This window comes from Rhinolophus sinicus, chromosome 6 (genome assembly GCF_057876585.1).
Source record: "Rhinolophus sinicus isolate RSI-liver-muscle chromosome 6, RSI-T2T, whole genome shotgun sequence".
NCBI lineage: Eukaryota > Metazoa > Chordata > Mammalia > Chiroptera > Rhinolophidae > Rhinolophus > Rhinolophus sinicus.
In genome coordinates, this window is record NC_142506.1 from 20,632,610 (window position 1) to 20,655,611 (window position 23,002).

General features: G+C 34.8%; 1 protein-coding gene across 5 annotated transcripts in view; it reads left to right on the forward strand.

Annotated features, from left to right (window-relative positions):
* The window catches only part of CSMD3 (CUB and Sushi multiple domains 3), a 1,092,836-nt gene that overhangs the window by 719,931 nt on the left and 349,903 nt on the right, over positions 1-23,002 (forward strand). For all 5 annotated transcript variants that reach the window (XM_088798979.1, XM_088798980.1, XM_088798981.1 and 2 more), the window contains 2 exons: positions 2,199-2,414; positions 4,599-4,787. In XM_088798979.1, coding sequence (XP_088655105.1) covers positions 2,199-2,414; positions 4,599-4,787 — 405 coding nt within the window. The remainder of the gene's footprint in view (positions 1-2,198; positions 2,415-4,598; positions 4,788-23,002) is intronic.

The window sequence follows — 23,002 nt, forward strand, 5'->3', positions numbered from 1 at the left end:
GTTACTGTTACCCCTGTTCTGCTTCTGGAGTTAAAAAATAAATTAATTAAATAAGTAAGCCATAATCCCTGCTCCAACCAAAAGTTTCTTAAAACTACCGATGACTGTTCTGTGGCCACCATGTTTTTCATGACTGCTACCCCAAAACTGTTATCACAGCCTTTTCTTTCCAGACTAAACACTTCCAGTTCCTTCAGTCTTTATAGTAAAATATTTCCATCATCATCATCATCATCATTTTAATCACCTTTCTCTGGATTGTGTTCCTGCTTATTGATATCCAGGGATATTAATATTCTAAAGCATGTATTCTTAGTTTTACTCTATAAAAGAAATCAAATCGACTTATCTTAATTTCTGCTATTTTGTTATTTTGTAAGTTTAAATAACAGTTAATCTAGATGGCAAATCATTTACTCCTTGCCATATCAACACCCCATTCGCATTTATATCTGACGGTGTCAGTTGCCACTTTTATATCTGGCGGTGCCAATTGCACATTTGAAGACGAACTCAATTTCTGAACTTCTTCCAAAAGCACTCTTCCAGTCTTGTGCACTGAGGAGAGAAGAAAATTGTTCCATTTTGAAAAATAATTTGAAAAATAGTGTCATCGTACATTTCCAATATTTTCCAAATTAAAATTTCTGGTCCGTTATGCAAAAATAACATTGTTTTATCATTGCTCGTGTTTTCAGTATATTTGTTTTGGTCTCATTTTATATCACTTTGTGTGTTTTTTTTTTTTAAGAAACAATAAAGACTCCAAGAATAGCTAGCATTTGGAACTAAAATGTAGATGAATAATATTTGAAAATGTCACTCATGATACTCTGGAGTTTTGGGATTTTATATAGAGATGTTTGTGATTTTTTAAAAAACATTTCATTTAAAAAGATAAAGCACGCAAGGGAAAGATGAATACAGTAGTAATTATGTATTTCACTGGGGACCTTACACATAGTATGGTGTGTGCGTGCGTGTGTGTGATTGTTAGTCTTTTACACATATTCTAGACAACGTCATTAAAAACTCACATGAGATTACAATGCAATGCCACACCACACTCACCAGAATTGAACAAAAGAAAAAGTCAAATATTCTCAAGTTTTGGTGAGGATATAGAGCAGCCAGATTTGGCAATGGAAGTGTACAATGGCACAATCATTTTGTAACACAGTATCATGATACAGCAACTTACACAACAGAAATAAGCACATATGTTCTTCAAAAGACATACTTGAAGTTTCTTGGCAGCACCATCTACATTTGTGCTAAAATGTAAATGTTGACCATCAACTGTTGAACAGATAATTGAATATGGTATATTCACAGAATGAAATGTTGTACTATAATACATCATTAAAACTAAACAACCCACAAACTACACACAAGAATAGAAATGAATTGCATGTACAAAATGTCAAGTAAAAGAATTCAGAGTGCATTTTATGTGAATCCATTGTATAAGCTACAGAAACATTTATGTAATGTAGTAAAACTGATCTATGCTGTTAGATAGTGAGTGGTCATTTTGACAAAGTGAAATGACAGCAAAGTTGAATGAAGGGGGCTCTGAGTATTAGTACTGTGTCTAATGATTCAAGTGCTGTTTACAAACGTGTGTTCAGTTTGTGAAAAGTCAATGAGTTGCAAACTTATATATGCATTTTTCAGTATATGATATGCACAGGTTGAAGTGTGTGAAAAACAAAAGGAGAGTCATTGTACTCATTTAACAAATAGTTCCTCTCTATGCCTGCTTTTTATTTCTCTTCTAAAGTAGAATTAAGCATTTTTGTAAGTTGGGTGCTATGTTGTTTGGGGGATTGCAGAAAGAATTGAAGGACGTATGTAAAATGTTTGCCAGAAAGTTGTACTTCTATTATAAATAAAGAATATAAATTTTCCTTGAAATTTTCAGAAAACTAAAGATTTCTTTTCAGGCATTGATTTTTCAATTTTATTTGCAAGTAGTTTTCAAGACATGACTCACTATATCTCTTATAAGGACGTTGGAGGGGAAAAAAGTTTTAAACAGAAAGATAGTATTATACTATACATTTGAAGTATTTTATAGCAGTGCCTTTCATTTTCAGAGAAATCAATTACAAGGAGGGTCCTGGTTTTTGTTAGTTTCATATTCTGTGTTTTACTGATATACTTTGTAAGTCTCATTTTCCTCTTTTTCTTAATAGGTGTGCAATTCAACTTTCACACTTTTCATTTGGAAGACCACCATGACTACTTACTGATCACAGAGAATGGTAGTTTTACCCAGCCACTGGCACGCCTGACTGGTTCAGAACTTCCTTCAACAATCAATGCTGGTCTCTATGGAAATTTCAGGGCTCAGTTGCGCTTCATTTCAGATTTTTCAATATCATATGAAGGATTCAATATTACATTTTCTGGTAAGAAAATAGACAAAAAAAGTTCTTTGGGTAACAGCAACAACAGAAAAACAGATTTTAAAAAGCATGACAATAATTTGTATATGACAAAACAGAGAAAGAAAAACAGAAGAAGAAGGAAAAAAAACAGCAAAGAAATAGCTGTTAACAAATTTTAAGAAAGTTTGAAATACCTAGAATAAATCAGTTAATTTCCTAAAAATTAGAAATGTAAAAGTACATTATTACTTTTTTTTTTTTTTTTTTTTTTTTTTTTTTAACTTGCACTCCTGCAGAATTCTAAAAGAGGACAAACCTGGCTAAAATGCCTAGTGAACTTAAAATGGAAATTCAAATATATATGTTGAAGTTTCTATTAAACTTAAAAACAAAATATAAATTAAACCAGTGATATTCTAGTTTTATGTATCTTGCAAAAGACATAGTTTACAAGCCAAGATTCAGATAAACTTATTCATTTGAAACTAGATGATCTAGAAATAAATTAATGTGGTTATCCTTTTACTCTAGAGTAACCTCATTTATAGGCAAAATTATGATTTGAATTTCAGAAAACAAAATTTATATGATCAAAGCAAATTAAAAATATTTCTATCAATTAGATTTTACTTTCCAGTTAAATAAAATAGTAAGAAAATGAATTGTTTCTTAGCATAACAATAAGTAAATCTTATGCCAACTTGCTAACTTTAAAATTGTAATGTAAGTGTATATATATAAAAATCATACAAATGCTAACCTTGTTCTTCACTTATTATTCTAGTATTTGCAAATAAATACTTGTCTTACTATATAATTTAGGCATTCCATAATGAATAGCAAACAAGCATAAACAGTTTTAACCTAGAATGTTAAAAGTATGCCCAAATAAAAGTTTTAAACGTAATAATACTCATCAACATGAAACAATTCCTTTTGTTCTTCATTGCAATTATATTGTAAGTTCTCTGTAATATTTTTAGATCAGCTACATTTTCTTAGGATGGTATATGAACTATAATGTTATTCAATTAACTTTACTTTCTCATACTCTAAAGAGTGTTAAGCTGTTCATTTTCATGATGTTCATTCATTGCTTCAGGAAGTTTTCTCATTAATATATCTGTAATATGAAATTTTTCAATGTGTGGGCACTTCAGTCTTACAGAAACTCTTGCATCTGAAGTCAGGTGTTTTTCAGAATATGGACTAAGTGAATTTTTTATATGCCAGAGGCATAAGAGCCTTTGTCATTTAGGCTAACACCATTAAGTAAAATGCATTTCAAAAGTACAAATTATTTCATTACAAATGTTATTTTGTGTTTGAAAATATGCATCTATTACACCATTATTGTAAGTCAAAAATGTATAAAATGGAAATGTTTCTAATTCAGAAGAAAGAATATGAGATAAATATCATACTTTGCCATACATAGTGCACACTTTTTTGCCTAAATTTGTGAGGGAAACACAAGGATGTGCATTACACATGGATAGTATTAATTCTGTGTCTATATAAATGTTTTTAATTCCTTTATTTATGCTTATGAGTTATGAGTATAACTCTAGAAATCAGTAATGATATCCATATGCAAAATAACCTAGAATATTATATTATTGGTTTTGTTGAACTTACAACAAACTTGCAACAGTAAGAAGTTCTTGGTCTTCTATGATGCAGAAATATTGTAAATTTGTTACCGGCACATCAGATTTCTTGTACCTTGTATCTGTTCTGTGTTTTGTAATTATTTGTTACGCAAAATTTCTTGTACCATAAAGTATTAAAAAAAAATGCTAAAATTCCTTTGTAATATAAAAAACAAGTACCTAAATGTAAGCAAATAAAAATTTGAATTAAGAAATTAAAATGAAAGATTTTTTTCCTCTGAAAGTTTGGGCCAAAAACATGGGTGTGCATTATACAAGGCAAAATATGGTAGCTATATTTTCAGTTTGTCACTCAGAAGGTGACATTTTCTGGTCTATATTGAATTTCCCACAAAATTATTCATTAAGTTATTAGATCTTTTACAAAAGAAGAACACCATATGTGCCACTTACATGTTCCCATAATTATACATACAGTTACTTTTTAAATGTATGACTAGGCCCTAAAAGCATTCGGTTTGCAAACAATAGGAATATACCTTAAAAATGGCTACTATCATATCTGTTGTCTCCTTCTCTGCCTAATTTACAGAATATAATCTTGAACCTTGTGAAGACCCTGGAATTCCTCAATATGGTAACCGAATTGGGTTCAGCTTTGGGGTTGGTGACACTCTGACCTTCTCATGCTCATCAGGTTATCGACTAGAAGGGACATCAGAAATCATATGTCTTGGTGGTGGCCGACGAGTGTGGAGTGCACCTCTGCCAAGGTGTGTGGGTACGTGGTCAGCTGCTTTCATTTGCTTGTATGTGTAGTCACTGTTCATGGAGTTGCATGGTTATACACCCTTCGTTTTTTATAATATGTTGAATTTCTTCATTTGTTTCATATTAGTTATTTCAATTTTGTTTTCCACTTGGCAATCTGGTGTATCTCAATTAACTTCTCAACTTCTTCATTCAAGCCACCATGCTCCTAAATTTGTTTTCAGATGATGGGAATAAGGAATGAATAGATAGATAGATAGATAGATAGATAGATAGATAGATAGATAGATAGATAGATAGATAGGGTCACATTCAGAGAGCTTACAGAAAATCACATTATTATATTTTATTGACAGATGATTCTCCATGACTTCTGACTGAAATTTTGACAGTAGTTGATAACATAGAATTAACATGAATGAAAGATGGTCAGGAAAAATGTGTCAAATAAATAATAGATAACTCAAGGGCAAACGAGGTGTGTATTGAGTAAGTATGTACAATCTCTATAATTAATATATTATTTAAGAGTAATTCAGACAGCAATTCATTGGAGGTCGTAAGATAAGGAATAGCAATAACTGAAATATTGAAAGTCTGGAGCCACCACCTCAATCCTTGGAAATAAATGATTTGAGTAATAAAAAGGAACAAAAAATCCTGTAGAGGAAAATAAGAGACTTTGTTTTATTAAGACTTAAGTCATTCCCTATTTAAATTAGGGAATAAGGAGGCAAGAATTTCCTCAGGTCATTAGCCATTCAGTAGTTATTAGTACTTACTTTTATGATAAAACAAGATGCACATAGCCATTTTATAATTATTTCATAAAGCTATTAAAACTCTCAAAAGCATATAAGTTACAGTTAGTAAATTTAATTGTGGGCCACAAATTTGTGTAAATTATAATACAAGTATGCTACAAAATCAGGCAAATTGGTAGAGACTTGATCTGTGGTTCAAGAACTTGTTCTTTGCTATGGAGACCTCAGAAGAAACTGAGAATGAAGAGGATACCTTCTGTGCCTTATTCAGTATATCGTCCACTTCCTGTGGATCCCCAAATCAATGAAAAGAATGATCTTCCAGGTTAATGTGGGTCTGAAGGCTTTTATAGTGATGAGATTGTTTTCACAGCCCATATGGGTTATATAATGGACAAGTTGTTATATAACAGATGAAATTTCTTTTCAAAACCCCAAGCTTTTATAGAAATGGCACAAGCAACCACAGAAGCTTGAAGCTGGGAGGTGATGATCAGTGACACTCTCAAAACATCTTTTCCAAGAAGCTATGTAGGATGCAGTCCTCCTGTTTTGTGTTTTGGGTTTTTTTGTGTTTTTTTTTTGCTTTTTTTGGTGTTTGTTTCTTTTCCCCTGCTGTTGCCAGATTTGGAATTCCCTTCCTTACCTAAATTGTCCTGTTTGCATTTTTGTTTGGCGTCAATATTTTCAAAGGCCAGTTATTGAGAACCTTGGGAATAGTCCAAGTGAGGGCTTCAGAGTGCCTGAGTTTACATCCTCATCATTGGCTATTAGGTTAATACACTTTTCTAAACTTCATTTTTCTCATCTGCAAAGTGATTACAACAGCAACACCAATTCATTGTTATGAGTTTGTTATGAAGATTACATGCCGATGAGATACCTACTAGTACTATCGCTGGAATGTAGGAAGAATTCAGAATTGAGATGTTATTATAACTCTTATTAATTTGAGGATAACCTGTTGTCTATGCAGGCCATCAATCTAGTTTATAAAACCAACTGTAGTAGGGAATGAATTTCATTTCATAAAACACTAACATTTATGAGTTTCTACTAGGCTCTTTCATATATCGTTATGTCACTTAATCCTTACTATAATCCTGTTATTATTATTCCCCTACTTTTTCATCAGAAGAACCTGAGTCTTACAGATAAATAACTTGTCCATGACCATCAAAGTTGTAAGTGACAGAAACATGGTTTTGTATCGTCTTTCTCATTCCAAAACCCAGTGTTTTCCCACAAATGATTTTATCTCAAAAAGCTGTAAGGAAATGTGAATCTCAAAGGACTCCAAGTCATTCAGAATTAATTAATATTGTTTCTCAAAGTACCAAATACATACCAGGCTATTACACAGTCAGGGAAAAAATTGTTGCATGTATATTTTTAAGGTTTACAATAAATTTTAATAAGTAGATTTATGAAAATCTGACTTTGCAAAAAAAGTAACTTCAAGTTATTTTTGTTTTATTAAAGTATGTTTTTTTTTTTTTGGTTTTTTTTTGAGAATAAGTTTATCCATACCTAAATCTTTAATGGGAAGGATGAAATAAAATCACCCTGGGGGCACATTTAGAAAGCAAAGTTATTGCCATGGGAATTATCCCCCTATTTCAAATTAGCTGTGCTTTCTTTTAAGCTTATTGAAATTTACAGTTAAGTCTATTGATCTTAATAAATTCTACTGTAAGTATACATTTAAGTTGCAAGATGGGAAAAACTATCCTTTAAAAAAACTGACATTTTAAAAATTTTGCTTCTCTAATTATCTTTTAAATTTTCTTCACTGCTTTGCCTATGATTTAAAACAAATGTTTCTTTCCGGATTTCTAGTTCCGTATATATATATATCATATATATATATATATATATATATATATATATATATATATATATATATATATTAGGGATATATATATATTCCATATGGAATACACACACACACACACACACACACACACAAAGTATATACATACGAAAGGTTGGACAATTAAGTTTACGAACTTTCCGCTGTGCACTTACACTGTGGCAAGTTTGTGAACTTAATTGTTCTTCGCCCCCCTGAAAATATATTTTCTATTTTGTTAACTTTTCCAAGTTCACAATCATTAGTCACATAAAATGCACATGTTTTATAACTAGTCGTATGAACAGACCCAATTTCAGTAATGCCAGTTTATATGGGCACTTTTTATTTCTTCTTTGATTTCTTACACACTTCATTTCATGTATCTCTCATGCCATGTCTCTATTCCATACTTGCTCATAAACCATTGTTTAGTCCTTGGCTTTGCCAACTTCATAGAAAACTTCTGTTATAATGGCAAAATTATAAGTAGGTTGCATTCCAAAAGTTTGCCTGTGTTTCAATTATCTGGAATCTACATGGTCTTTCTCTGGCATAAGGTTGCAAACGCTGGACACATTCCCAGACAAACCATAGGTGAGGTTTTAAATTTTGTGTCAAGTATAAAACTAATACCAGCATTACTAAAATGACTTATGTCTGCATAGGTTATATATGAAGGTGTCTGACAGTATAGAAACTAACTGATAAAGCTAATTTTAGAAACTTACCTTTTTGTTTATGTGTGCTTAATTTTGAGTATAAGTTTAGTGTATAAGTTGGTCAGTGTCTTTCAGTGTCTGTTGGTAGAATTGGACTAACATTATCTTAATTCTGAATGTTAGATGAGTAATAAGAGACATTTTCATTTAAGTAATTTCCTGAGTGACCTCTGCTTTTGTGATTTAAGGTGATATTTGAACACATATTACAATATAATAATAACATATTATGGCCTTCACAATCTAAAAAGGATTATATCATGCAGTGTCTCATTACAAAAGTCCACCAATGTTGTGAATTGTAGATTTAGCATAACTATCAGTGGAGACACAAAATGTCTAAAAAGCTCAAGGCTGCACACAAACTTAGGGGCAAAACCATGATTGTCACGATGTTCTGAGTCCCAGGCGTCTGTTTGGTTCACAGTAGCTTACCTCTGTCTTTGACTTAAGACTTCAAAAAGTCAGGAGGAAACCTGGCTGTAATTGTAGTTGATACATGGCTTCAGACAACTCCTATGCTGTCCTCTATCTTAATCAGAGGAACGTCTTCAACCCTGACCCATATACTTGGGGTTACTTAAGTACAGGAAAATTTGTAGAGTCAGGAGCGAATCTTGATGGAAATCAAGAGGATACCACCCATTCAGAATCAGGGATTCTTCTCCCCAGGTAGTGGCCTCCATTACAGGTGCATAGTTCGTATTTATACTCCAGCTTTTCCTAAGGTATGTGACCTTTGGAAAGTTGTTCAGATCTCTTTCCTGGCAAGGTTTCTCAAATGTAAAATGTGAATAATCACAATCATGATGCAAGCTAGCTTATACCGTGTTCACCCGAAAATAAGTCAGGGTCTTATATTAATTTTTTCTCCAAAAGACGCATTAGTGCGTATTTTCAGGGGATGTCTTATTTTTTCATGTACAACAATCTACATTTATTCAAATACATTCATGTCATCTTCATCTGGAACATCATCATAATATACTAAATGTTTCAATCTGGCTGACAATCTTAATGGGGGCTTATATTCGGGGTAGGTCTTATTTTTGGGGAAACATGGTAGTTCTAAGCAATGAAAGACATGTAAAGCACCTAAGGCATGGCTCAACACATGACACTTGTGCAACAATCTTTGTCCCTTTCCCATATGCCTGCAACTCTGTCCGCCATATATTCAATTTTCCTAAGAGCCACAATGACTGATAGCTGCAAGAAGTGATTTTCACAAACCAGCAGGAGAGGAAAGAGAAAAAGAGAGAAGGTAAAGATAAAAAAAATTTAATGGGCTATCAGCACTTAAGCCCTTCACACATATAATCTCATTTACTACTTAGCGATCAAGATAAGTTTTACCTTTAAACAAATACACATCTATCATTATGTTTTATACTTAGGAAATACAAATACACATCTATTATTAGTTTTATACTTAGGAAAAGAAAAAATAACAAGTAAAATGATATTTTAGAAAAGATATTTTTTATAGTTAAATGATTGTCCTGGACAGCCATGTTTCTAAGGAAATGAACATGTCTGCTTATCTTTATAAGTGGAAACCAAATGTCCAAAAGAAAAACTGCAACAACATATACGTTTAAGAAGGCTGATTTCTTTGAAAATAAGAAACGCTGTCCTAGGATGGCTGATTAGCTCAGTTGGTTAGAGCATGGTGCTAATAACACTAAGGTTGCTGGTTCAATCCCTGCATGGGTCACCATGAGCTGTGCCCTCCTTTAAAAAAGAAGGAAACACTGTCCTGTTTTTGGTCAAGAAATAAGCACCTGATTTCCTTTTGTGAAGTTTGAATTGCAAAAAACACTGGCATTTATTTCCATTGTCATATGCCTAAATCAAGAAAAAAACTTGTGTGTCTTCACTCAGCCTCCAAATATACCAGGAACCAAGCCAGGTCATGTTGTATATAAACAAGGAGCTAATGAAAGAACATGTTTTGGAAAGTAGATTAGCAAATTAAATATTAGTAATGATTTGTTTTCAGGCAGGAGTCCACACATTTTGAAGTCATTTTAAAGACATTAATTCATGCATCCTCAAAATATTCCATTTGATAAATCTACTTCTATTTCTAATTTTATATGTCATTAATTTTTTATCTAACCTTGGACAAGTAATAACATCTTACTTTAATCATAACTCAAATGATAACAGACGATAACTCTACATTGTACATCTACATATTTTCTCACCTTTATGACTTTTTAGATGATATATGCTGCTTGTTACTTATTATTTACTTTAAAAATGAATGTTAATAGGAGAAATGAGGTATAACATATATGGGCACGCTCCGTACTATCATCGTAACTTCTCTGTAAATCTAAAACTAATCTAAAATGAAAAGCTTGTTAAAAATTCAAAACACTGAAGGAAGACAAAACATGTGCCTGATAGAAACAGTATCCAGAATGTGAAGAATCAGTGCACATGTCCTATTAATGGAACTGCATCAAGGACTGTGAGCTTAAACCAATGAGTTTGGGATTTATAAAACAATGGATTTATGGAGTGCCTTTTATAATCTCCCTGCTCCATTAGTAGATGAGCTTCTAAACCTGATTACTGTAGGGGACAAGTGAATACACGCTGTGTTATCTGATGGTTGTGGGCCCCTTGATGGTGGAGACTGTATCTTAGTATTGGTACCTCCTGTTTGTCTGCCACCATCTTCGTCATGACACAGGGGCTTATTCTGAGCATAAGACAATATAAAGTTAATTCAACATGTGATCATCAGAAGCAAGTTAATCAGAGTAGACCTGCCCATAGAGTGATTCACGTCCATTGAATTGGTCCTCTGTGTTATTAAGAGTCTCACATGTCTTTGGACAAAACTGTTTGAATTTTAGGCTCCTAAAAACACTTGTTCCTCATATGTGTCCTCATGCTCTGAATATAAATCTTACCGCAAGCCAGAATCTGCCTGATAATGGGAACAGAGTTCATTTTGGGATTATATTGTGGATACAGACATCTTTAGAGTTGAGTTAGAGAATGCGGCAAAAAGTGGAATATACCAGGGTGCCAAAAAATATATACACAAGTGGACACTTTGGTCAACGTTGCTCAAGCAGTAGTTTGCTGTGATCAGAAATGTCTGGGTGCTGATGGTAACTGCTTTGAGCACCTCTTGTAATTGCAGAAGTCAAACGTGATTTGTATTCATCTTTTGTTATTGGTATATATTGAGTATTGCAATTTTAATACAGTTTCCCTTTCTAAAAATGTGTATACATTTTTTGACACCCTCTGTATATCAGAATCTATGCTTCAAGGTCATGTCCTTGAAGCAATGGCAATAGTGAGGATCTCACACCAGAAAGAATCACAAAAGTACCAAAGAAACTTCTTTTCTCTCCAATCTCTGAGTGACCTTAACCTGATCTTGTGGAGAATATGCAGTTCAGAAATGCCTAAAGCATACTCTTCTTTCATCTGTTTCTAATAAACTTAACCTAGGCATAATGGGAAACAGGCTGAGAAAAAGGGAAATGATTAGAGCTATAAGTAGTGTTTTGAAGGAAAATGAATGTTGTAATATTAACCTGGAAAGCATGCAATTCTTCAACTTGTCATTACACAAACTAATTTTGGCTTTATATACTTTTTACTTAATTAGAAGGTGAGTGGTTTCTAGTAGATATCTATGTCAGAAAAGAAATATTTTACCTGACGTAATAATAAAAGCGAGTATTTGCTGTGTGTTTACTATATGCCTGGCATGGTCTTACAGGGTTTGAATAAGGACACTGAGGCAGAGGAATGTTAAGTCATTTTCCCTAGCAGAATATATTAACTATTTTATTTCAAACAGATTAGATTGGGAGCAAATTTTTGCTGTATGCAAATGTAAGGCATAAAGAATAAAAGCATTAAATAACCTAGTGTGGTTATGATATTCCGTTCATGTCCCAAAACTGGTTCTTGCTTACAACAGTGACATCTGTGGCTCTCAGGAAATACTATCATTTGGCAGTGTAGATAACTAGAAGAGATAATTAAATGTTATTACTACTTGTAACTGAATTAGATTTTGATGTCATGTCTCAGGAGAGGGTAGGATTTAATTGAAGTTGCAGTAGACTGGCAGTACCTAAAAGCCTTTTGAAACTAGGAGGAAAGGTCATTGTCACATGAGGTAGATCATTTTTAAAATTACTACTTCCAGTTCTGTGATTATCTAAAGGCCATGGGTCTATTTGTTTTGTATAATGTATATATCTTTTTTTTTTTCCATTTCAACTTTATGATATTGAAAATCATAGCAAAAATAGGTATGTCCTTAGTACAGAGGGTGATTTCTGATAAATGGTTCGGTGTGACATCTGGTAATGCATTAAGCTAAGATATATTCAAATGTACCTAGGGCTTTGAAAACAGACACAGGAACATTGGAACAGACTAGAACTATCAATTAGTAACAGTGCCTTGTACTAAAGAGCCAATCAGCCTTAAGTTCAGTAGCACTAATGGGGTTGGTTTAAGGTGAGTCCAGGAGAGCAGGACTGTGATTATTCTGCCTGGTAAATGTATTCAGCCCCTAACTAAGGACATGTAAGAAAATGAATTTCATTTTTTTCATCATTATTTCAGTTTCTAGCTGTTTTCTCTTTAGCTCAATCTTACCAATCTCAAATCTAGCTCCTTCACTGCAGGATAAAGCAGCTGAAGTCACCCTCCTTTGTTTATTATACCAGAATGATTACCATGGAAATAATATAAAGTTATAAAATACACATCATAAGTTAAATCCAGAATCAAGAAGGGACATATGGGTTAGGTCTGAGAGAGTGTGCTTATTTATATAAACAGTAGCCTTGGTGATCATAGAAAACGTCAAGGTGAATTACTGAGAAAACAAAGAGAAAAATGAACACAGAGCTTTAGGAAGTTATTTGAAAATTTTAAATATTGCCCTTCAAGCAGGTGTTTTAGAAAAAAAGGAGTCATTAACCCTGTCACAAGCTAAATGTCTGACTATAAGCCATTTTCCTACATTTCTGCATTATACCCAAGTACTCTCTTCATAGCGCTCTTTATATCCCGGCTCAATTATTGGTATGCTCAAGGTGTTGGGGACATTTTTCTTTTCATGCGTTTTAATCAGTCGACAAAGACAATGTTTCAAAAGGTGATGGATACTTTTTATTTCATGTATTTTACTATACCTTTCTGAATTTGCACTAGTTGATGTTTTAGTGTGCTTGGCTACAGAATTCTGCAGGCATAAAGTATTGACCTTTTCCTATGATGTAAAATTGGAATCTCAACTGAATTGATCACTATTTTCTAAAAGAAATCCTGAGTCTTGTTTGTTCTGGAAAACATTTGGTTCTTTTATTTCCCCTCCAATATTGGGCTGTTATTCCTGATAATGTAAGATAATTTCTCACTTGTTCAACCATGGTATCTAAAACCATTTAAAATCACTTGCCTGTGTAAAACACTATACGAGTGTTTCACCACCATTTCAGTGTTCCCTATCTGTCAAAGGAAAATTGGCTTATACCATTTTCTACTTTGAAAATTTGTAGAAAAATTCCTCTGATTATGTATGGTCTAGGCTCTGTATGCTTCCTTGTGCAAAATTCCTTTATTCATCCAATACATGTTCATTTGATATTTACTCCATGGTAGTTTCAAAGCCATCCTGCCTCCTTGCTTCTAAGTAAGGACAAATGAAAACTATGTAGTGAGTTATATAAAACTATAAACCCAGCACTTTCCTGCTATCCACCTCCAACCCAAACACTCTTCCCCAGGGAAAAAGATCACAATAGTCAGCTATGATCAGGAATATACTGGGGCTCTTTATTACCGTCAGGTGTATGGGTTTGAGACGAAAGGTTGAGATCCACTGATGAAGAGAACAATATTTTACTGAGGTTCCTTGCAGTCTGTATCTTAATGTGATCTTGGAAAACATTAACATGCCATTAAAGGTTTCTGTTTCAGGTACAATTTCAAGGATAGCATCATTGACTCTACCATGTTTTGTTTTTTGTTCTATTTTTCTTTTTTTGATTCCCTCCCCTGAATCATCCTTATTTGATTATATTTTATTTACTGATATCACGGTGCCTTTCTCATAAAAGTAAAAACAAATAAATGTACTAAGAAATGCCTAAAGAAAATCAAGCAGGACTACAGATGGCATGCAAATGACTGTGGTTTAGTGAGCATCAAGGGATTTGTCAGTGGTTGGTTAGTCAAAACCAAATGCCCTAGATATGGAAATCATATCTTTAAAGAATTTTCAGCTATTTAGTAGTCTGACAAAGGAGCTATAATGGAGAGAGAAGAGAAATAACGTTGTCAAGTGCTTATCATGTACAGGGCAGCGTGCCTGATACTATAAGGTTTTTCTCATTTACCCCTTACAACAATCTTATTAGGCAGGTATTAATATTTCCACTTTCCATTTTGAGAAATCAGTGGCCAGAGAGGTGAAGTGATTCACACTGAGTGTCACAGAGGATAAGTAAAGTATAGATTTGCATATCTTCCAAATCTTGTAGTCGTATTCTTTAATTCATACTTTATTTGAATTTTTCCACAGTTGTAATAATGACATATAATTAAGTAGTATGACATTTTTAAAAGCATATTGCCATTCTGTGAACAATATATATATTTTATTTATTTTTTTTTTTTTTCAGGGGGAGATGAGAGTGGTTTAGGAACTAAAAATAAAATTATGGAATTTGCCAAAGAAATTTTCTTTTAATTTATTAACTTAATTTTCAGGACAAGTATTTCTATGATGTTTAATTCATTCCAAATTTTCGAAGGCTTTTACAAAACTGTTTATTCAAGTTATATGTGTTGTCCATAGAAATGGTAATAACAAGAGTCAAATTTCAATAATATTGTGATATGACCTAGCTAGGGTTACAATTAGCCTTTTCTTTGTGCATGAATGATGATATAACATTGAACACTTTAAAAAAATTTAATATCTATTGCTTATATATTTTTTTTCTTCCTTACGACTATGTCCCCTCCATTCTCCAAATTAAGTGCTGTCTTATTAATGGATCAGAGTTCTCTCATTAAGCAATCTGACATTTTAACTTTGGGAAACTCTAAACTCAGTCCTTTGAAATTTAGTTTTCATTCAGTCAATCTATTCCTTTATTATTAACTTACTGAATTTAGTTTGAGTGACAACAACGTTTGACACATTGTGCTAGATGATGGTGATATAGCAAAGATGAATTCAATATTATCAATTATTTTATTAGGATATGTTTATCTAGTCTACCACCCAATAAATAATTAAATCAGTCAAATTGAACAAATATTTAGTGAGCACTGAGTTGGATGGCAAAGATAAAAATATAAACATACTTTCTCATCAAGAATCGTTACTGTATTGTAAGGGGAAAAAAATACCTAAGACTAATTATGATACCATAAGATGAAAATGAGAAATAACACCCATAATGTAGCAGAGAGGGATAACATTTTGTGTCTATGTGTGCGTGTGTGTGTATGTGTGTGTATAAAGACAGAAAACAGCTACTCAAAGATGATATATTTGTAAAAACAAGCTGGGTTTTGCCAAATAGAAAAAAGCCCCTTATGCAAAGAATATCACATAGGTCAAATAGGTAAAATTAATGTGTCTACAAATCTGTTTTGAGCTCACTCTTTTTGAGTCCCAGTTCAACTATAGGTGTAGTCAATGTGTAGCTGACACTTTCTTTTTTTGCTTTTTAATCAATTCTTGGAGGTCACATTCCCTACAATGATCAATAGTTCTTATTTCACATGATTTTCTGTTTTCTTCAGAAGCCTTCAGATACATTTTATTAGAATTGATAAATTTATTATTAATTGATATCAATAAGTGGTAACACTATAATATTTCACATAGTACAGAGTCTAGACTTGGGAAAACAACACATTGGGTTTGAATCATGGTTTCATAACTTAGTTGTTGTGACAGGTTGGACACGATATTTAATCCCTCTGACCCCCATCTGTAAAATGGAGATAGAATTAAAAAATTATTTAAGTTGATTGAGTTCCTACTATGACCAGGCACTATGCTAAGTGATTTACATGTGTTAACACATTCAATCTTCTCTGCATAATGATGCAGAAAAGTATTGTCTCCATTTTACAGATGAGACCGATGAGGTACAGAGAAGTTACTTAAGTGGCCCTGTGCCCAAGATAACACAATTCTCATTGCCTGACTTTTACATTGTTATAAAGAGACCCTTAGCATGAAAGAGCTTAAGTTCATTCTTTTACCTACAGACCAAATTAGAGGGCCTACTCTATCTTCAAGAAACCTGACGCTGAAAACACAACAGTCATTATTGCTTGGTAGTGTGCTTGGTACAATATGGATAAGGGCTGGACCAAGTGAGTGTCAGAGTTTGAATGGTGGAGAATTGTGCATGCTATGTTAAGGACTGGTACCTATTATGATGTTTTAAGCAAAGGGGTAATATGGCCAGATTTACATTTTACAAGATCTTTCAGATATTTCCATGTATGAATGACAGATTTTGGGTTTCCCTAGCTTCAGCATGCTCTACTGAAGTTCGAGAAGTCTAATAGGAAGGAATTCTAGTATCCCATATACAAGCTCATGGGGAAGAGCAGTAAAATTGGAAAGGAAAGGGCAATTTTAAGAACTGAAGACTATCTATGTTAGAAATCTTCAAAATGTTTGATTATAGACTCCTTAATTTGTTCAAGTTACATGCAACAGCAGTTTTTGCCTGGGAAGATCCTAATTCCTGGAATCAATCTTGTAGACTATCTCCAACTCAGAGGCAGATTCTTGGCTTCCCACTCAGCATTCACAGGACTCCTCTTATTTATGCTCCTCCAGTGCTTTCATGGCATAGCCAGACCTCAGGCCATTCCAAGAACCAACCTCCTCCTGAGTATATCACTGAGAGAGGATAAGAAGAAATACTCGCTACTCCTGTGGCATGGTCTCCAGCTCCAGACAGAGGAGGAGTCCAACTGAATACACAATCTGTCATTCATGGGAGAGGTCCAGGCTGAGAATAAAATTACAGATTTTCAACAAATAGATACTATTAAAAGCCATCAGATTGGACGAGATAAGCAAGGGAGTAAGTGGAGACTGAGAAGAAGCCAAGCCCTGGGCCTCGCCAATGTTTAGAAATGTGGGAGATTTAAAAGCCCGCAAAGGAGACTGAGAAGAGGCATATGGAACATGGGAGAAAAACAAGTAGAGACTGATGGCCTAGAGACTAAATGAAGAAAGAATTTGGAGGAAAAGAGAGTGATACCTACCCCAAAAGCTATAGACAGGTTAAGGTGAGGGGTGTTAATATACATAGCAATGTGGAAGTCATTGGTGAACTTGACAAATGATGGTTCAGTGAAGTGACAGGGTGAAAGTTTGAGAAAAATAGGAGAATTTCAGAGTGAATCTAGACTACTCTTTTGAGGAGTTTTGCTGAAAAGAAGACCTGTGTAATGAAGTGGTAGCTGCATGGGAATGTTAAATGAAGAGAGTATCCCCCTGCCGCGTCCTGTGTGACGAGGGTTGTGGGGAGCGAAGAGGGCAGTGCAGGGTTAAGAAAAACAGTAGCCAAGAATAAAGTGCAAGCGAGGCCAAGGGACTGCAGCCTCAAGGACTGAGCCCTGAATTGGGCCTACGCATAGCTTTTATTAGTTAGATGAGGAAGTAAAGGAGATAAAGCCTGTCAATCTCAAGATCTGTGAATCCCATACATTATAATGGGAAACTGATTTAAGCCAATCACACTGGCCTGCAGGCAGCAGAACCGTAAGTCTCAGGATGTATGTACTTCCCCAAGGGACAAAACCGTTATGCATATGAATAGATGGAAAGCACATCATTGAGTCACTTCCCCTGCAGGTTTTGGGAAGGAACGCAGCCACAGAGGCAGAGGCTCTCCTTAGCCAGGGAAAGGTGGGGGTCTATGCCCACCTCTATCAACCCGGTGGGTTCTCCTGTTGGTCCCCACGTGGCTGCACCTGGCTTAGGTTGTTACCCCCATGGGGAATCTTACCCGTCATTGACTGACCAGCCATTTTTCTGGGGCCAAACAGGGAGACATAAGGTGCAAGCACAAAGGTGAAGCAAAGTCCCTGAAAGGCTCCGTCTCACAGACTCTTTAGGTGCAGGTACGAGGAGACAGACAGTTAGGCTGCTGCGTGGCAACATCACTCCAACTTTTTATGATAAAAATTTTTAAATATGCTTCAAAGACAAAATGACAGGATGTTCATATACGTACCATGAAGGTTTGTTTAACAATTCTTGAAATCTTGCCATATTTGTTTTTATATTATTTTTCGGCGACCTTTGAAAGTACATTGCAAACTTCAGCTATTTCACCGCAGAATATTTTGATACGCATTTCAAAAATAATGCCATTCTCCTACATAAATGTAACACCATTACCACACCTAAAATCATTTAACATCCAGTCTATATCCAAATTCCCCTCAATTTCCCCTCATAAGTCTTTTATAGCTTTTTTTTTGTTTTTCCAAATTAAGATCCAAATCAATTTTCAGGCTTACATTTAGTTATGATTCTTTAGTCTCTCTCTTTCTTTCTCTCTCTCTCTTTTCCTATAACATGATTTTTTGAAGAGACGGGCCAGTTGTTATGTAAAATATTTCATATTCTGGATTTTTCTGATTGTTTTCTTGTTGGGTCATTTAACTTAAACAGTTCCACTCTCCCACTCCTGACCCACCAGCACCCACTTTGTGTTTGTCATGTAAACAGCAAGTTAGGTCTAAAGACTTGTTTAGTTTCTGAGTCAGCATTTTTACTTTTCTTTTTTTTTAACTTTTCTTTTTTTAATTTAGGTGTTATATAAAATCTAGATGCCCCACTTTTATGGATTCTGTTTGACCACGTGATTGAAGGAGTTTTTGTTTGTTAGTTTGTTTTTTGTTTTTTTTCTTTCTTTTTTTCCCCATAAGATAGGAGACACATACACCATATATATATATGCTAAGGAAAATGATCCAATGAGGAGGAGAAATTGATGACAAATTAATACCGGGATGCCATTGTGTAAGCAATAGTGATGGAGAAGCAGAGAGGGTCTACAATGTACAAACCTTAGGAACACATATGTTCACCAAATGTAATGGATCACAGGAGAAAAGCAGTGAATGTGGGCACAGACAAGTAGGTGGGATAATGGGGTGCTGTGCTAGTAGGTGGGATAATGGGGTGCTGTGTAAGAAGTTCCTTTCTCTGTGATGTAGGAAGCAAGATCATTAGCTGAGAGGAGGATAGAGGAGGAGACATTAGATCTTTGAAAAGAGAAGTGAAGGTGTGAATAGTCATAAAAGAGTGGGAGAGTGAATGGATTAGGAAATATGGAAAGCACCAAGAAACAGGATAGAAGTTATGTTTCGAGAGTGACAATGAGCCAGGAGTTCAAATTTAGTCAAGACGCATAGGAGGTGATAGGTGACTGCAACAAGAGAAGTACAGCCCAGTAAAATGTGATTTAAGCCTAGAATGAGGGAAGGAATAAGCAATGATGGGAAATAGCAATATTACCCCACCTCCAGGCCAAGTAGGAAGTGGCATATGGGAGGGAAAGGAACCACTACTTGAGAAGATGGCAGAGAAAGCGATGACATGAATCAAAGCAGCTGCTGAACACTTAATAAAAGGCCAACCATCGATCTAAGATTTTACATATGAGTATATGTCATCCTCACAGCGATTCTATGCAGACACTATTATAATCTTCACTTTATGGATTCAGAAACTGAGGCACAGGGAGGTTAAATAAAATATCATGCAGTCAATAAGTGAAAGATCAGAAATCATAGCTTTCAGTCTGATTCCAGGGCCTGTGAATCACTTTGATTCAGCTGCCTTTTTATATAAAGATTTTCCTAACCAAAATAGAGATGCAAATCATAAATTTGAAAGGATCCGAGCCCCAGAAAAACTGGTTGTAAGCATTGACTTAACCATGGATATATCCTGTAGTATATGAAGGCGTAATTAACAGAATGGTTCAGTATTAATACTCCTCTCGAGGATACTGATAAAATCTTTAGCAAGTAGTAACTTTAGTTATTGCCTTTATTCTGTCATGGGTTTCCAACTTTATTTATGGTTCCTTTTCTTTGTTGCCCATCCCAATCTCCAGTGTGTATACTCTGTGGTGGTCCAGGTTGGCTAGTAGCCTCCGGAGATCAATCTAGGTTTTGTAGTCCTTAAAGTGCAAAGAATTTGGGAAGCCTTTCTAAGAAAAACAACTCAAAGTTATGAATGTAAAATTAGACCCTTGGAAGGAACCTGTGCACATGAGGGGACCTAAAACTTCAACCCCATTGGTAAAATGGGTTGGAATGATTCCTCCTGCTGGCATCTTCATTGCAGAAAAGTTGCAATTTCTCCTTTTTTCAAAGACACAATACCAATTCTTAAAATATAAGTGTTGTGTCTTGACTAGGCTTAATAACCATATATCTATTCTTCATTCTATTTCTATTTCTGTTCCTAATTGCTATTTCTCAATTTGAGTTAACTTGAGAGCTATAAGAAATGCAGGTCTCCTGGGTAATTCTTCTACAATGTGAAAGTATTCTGCTTTTAACAACTATTATTTCCTAGTCTGAATCTTACTGTATGCCATGATGTTAAGCAGGAAAAAATTATCTTTTTGCTGATTTTTCTTTTTTTAAAAAACCTGGAGGACTCTTCCATCTTCATCCAGAGCACTTTCCTCATTGGTGTTAACTCTTTCTTTTAGAAAGTCTGTTTTCCTTTTGTTATCACACCTGACCTGTGCATTGGCTGCTTTCCTAAACTACTGCTATTTAATCGCTTCATGTCGTCCTGCTTATAAATAATTGGCATAGTAAAAAGACTTTGGAATTTTAAGTCAGAGGATCTGGATTTAAGTCCTGACTTACTACTTAAGAGCGATGTCACAAGTCACTTAGTACTCTGACCTCAATTAAGTTGCGATTGAAATGGGAATAAAGTTATTGGGAGAGGAAATTGTATGGGAAAGCATACTGTAAAATCAAAGACTATGTTGTATTCAGTGTTTGCTAGTTATTTTTTCAGAGGTGACTATGAATAATTTGCAGTAAAGTTCCCACGATCTACATTTAACTGTAGATAATTAAACTGGTTTGGAGTGGGGTGGGGGGGGCAGTCAAAGCCAATGTCTTTAAAAACAAAGCTGAACCATTTGTTCCTGCTAAACCCTCTGCTTTGGGAGGGAAGACAATGCTTACCTTTGTGTAAAACTTGGCCAGGAGTATTTTATCGATAATCCGGCGGAACCCTCCGTGTTAGAGCTATTTCGTAATAAGGCACTCCAGATTCACAACTACTTCATGAAAGAGGAACCCAGAGCTCCCAAGTGGCTGCGGCCAGATGTGTTTCAGCAGCTCCAGCAGGGGGGAGTGCCCCAAGCCAGCACCCACCTCAGGCCTCTTGTCTGCAAGTCCTGTCTCCCCCTAACCACACATTAGGTTTTTGTTCAGATTTTTCCCCTGAAATTTGTCCTCAACTAGGCCCACCCCAGTTTATCAGACACATTGTTATGTGTCAGCCCTCAAAGGCAGAGTTAAAATAGACAGCAAATGGATATCAGGTTGCATTACCTTTTCTCTCAGGAATGTCTTCTGCTCCTATGTAAACACAAAGATGCAGAAAATGTAAAAGGAGTGGTCTTTTTCAACCGCACCTACAGCTGCCAACATGGATGCTGAAGGAAGGGAAAGGTGAAAATTCTCTGTACACCTACATAGTCTGAGTTGAAGGCCCAGAGAGAGACTGAGAAGCACATATACACACTTAAGTTTCTCAGTGAAGTCATGCCCCATGCGTCATTCATTTTATTTTGAAGGTTTGGAATAGAAAGGAAAAATCTCAGCCCTTGAAATCAGCTGGTCAGTGCAATGGTCCTAGGATTTGACTTATAAAAAGTCAAAGAAAGGACAGGTTACCTGCACGTTTCCTGGCCATGGAGTTTGTGTTTTAATATAATCTGAAATTTTTAATTTTTGACCTCCGAAGTTCAATGTAAAATGTGTTCTTTTAAACAGCAGAAAAGAGATGCTTTATTCAGTGAGATAACTACAGAATGAAACTGCTGTGAGATTTACTCATGCGCCTGAATATTTTTCAGCTATCTCAGGTTGTTTTCTCTTAGGCATATTTACACGTAATCTACCCCAAATTGCAAATGACTTTACTTGTGCTTTAAACACTAATTCATTCTTTTCCCTACTGTTTTAATAATGGCTTGGGCCAGAAGTATGCATGTTTTAGGAAATGGTAATTTTATTTTTTTAATGTGAAAAAAAAAAAAGAAATCACCTGGCTTCCATTATAGCACACGTGTTAATATTTTGCCTAAATAAGAAACAAATTCTAACTCAGTGTTATTTTCTCTTTGTGCTGGAACATGGAAAATTAAGTTCATATACATTAATGTTAATCTACTCCTCTAAGTACATATAATCTATATTATTTTGTTATGAAGATTTTATACATGTATTACTCTCAAATTTTTCAAGGAAGACAAGCCTGTAAGGAAACTGCTAGACTGTATAGTGAGTGCCTTGTTGATCTTGCATATTTCCATGTAAGGCATGTATGTGAGGCTTGTCTGCAGTCTGACCTGACTCTCAGTAGAATGTCCTGGGGTTTCTTCTGGCATAAGAGATTGATAAACAGCCTGATGCAGTGTTGCCAGCAGGCTGTTTCTCATTCATCTCCCCAGTTTCAGTTCAGCACAGGATTTCTTGCTGCTCCCCCCGTAGGGTGCCTTTGCAAGCTTCTGTATAAGCCTTTAAAACTGCTTGGCTGTAATTTAGAGTTAGCTCCTCAATGGCATAG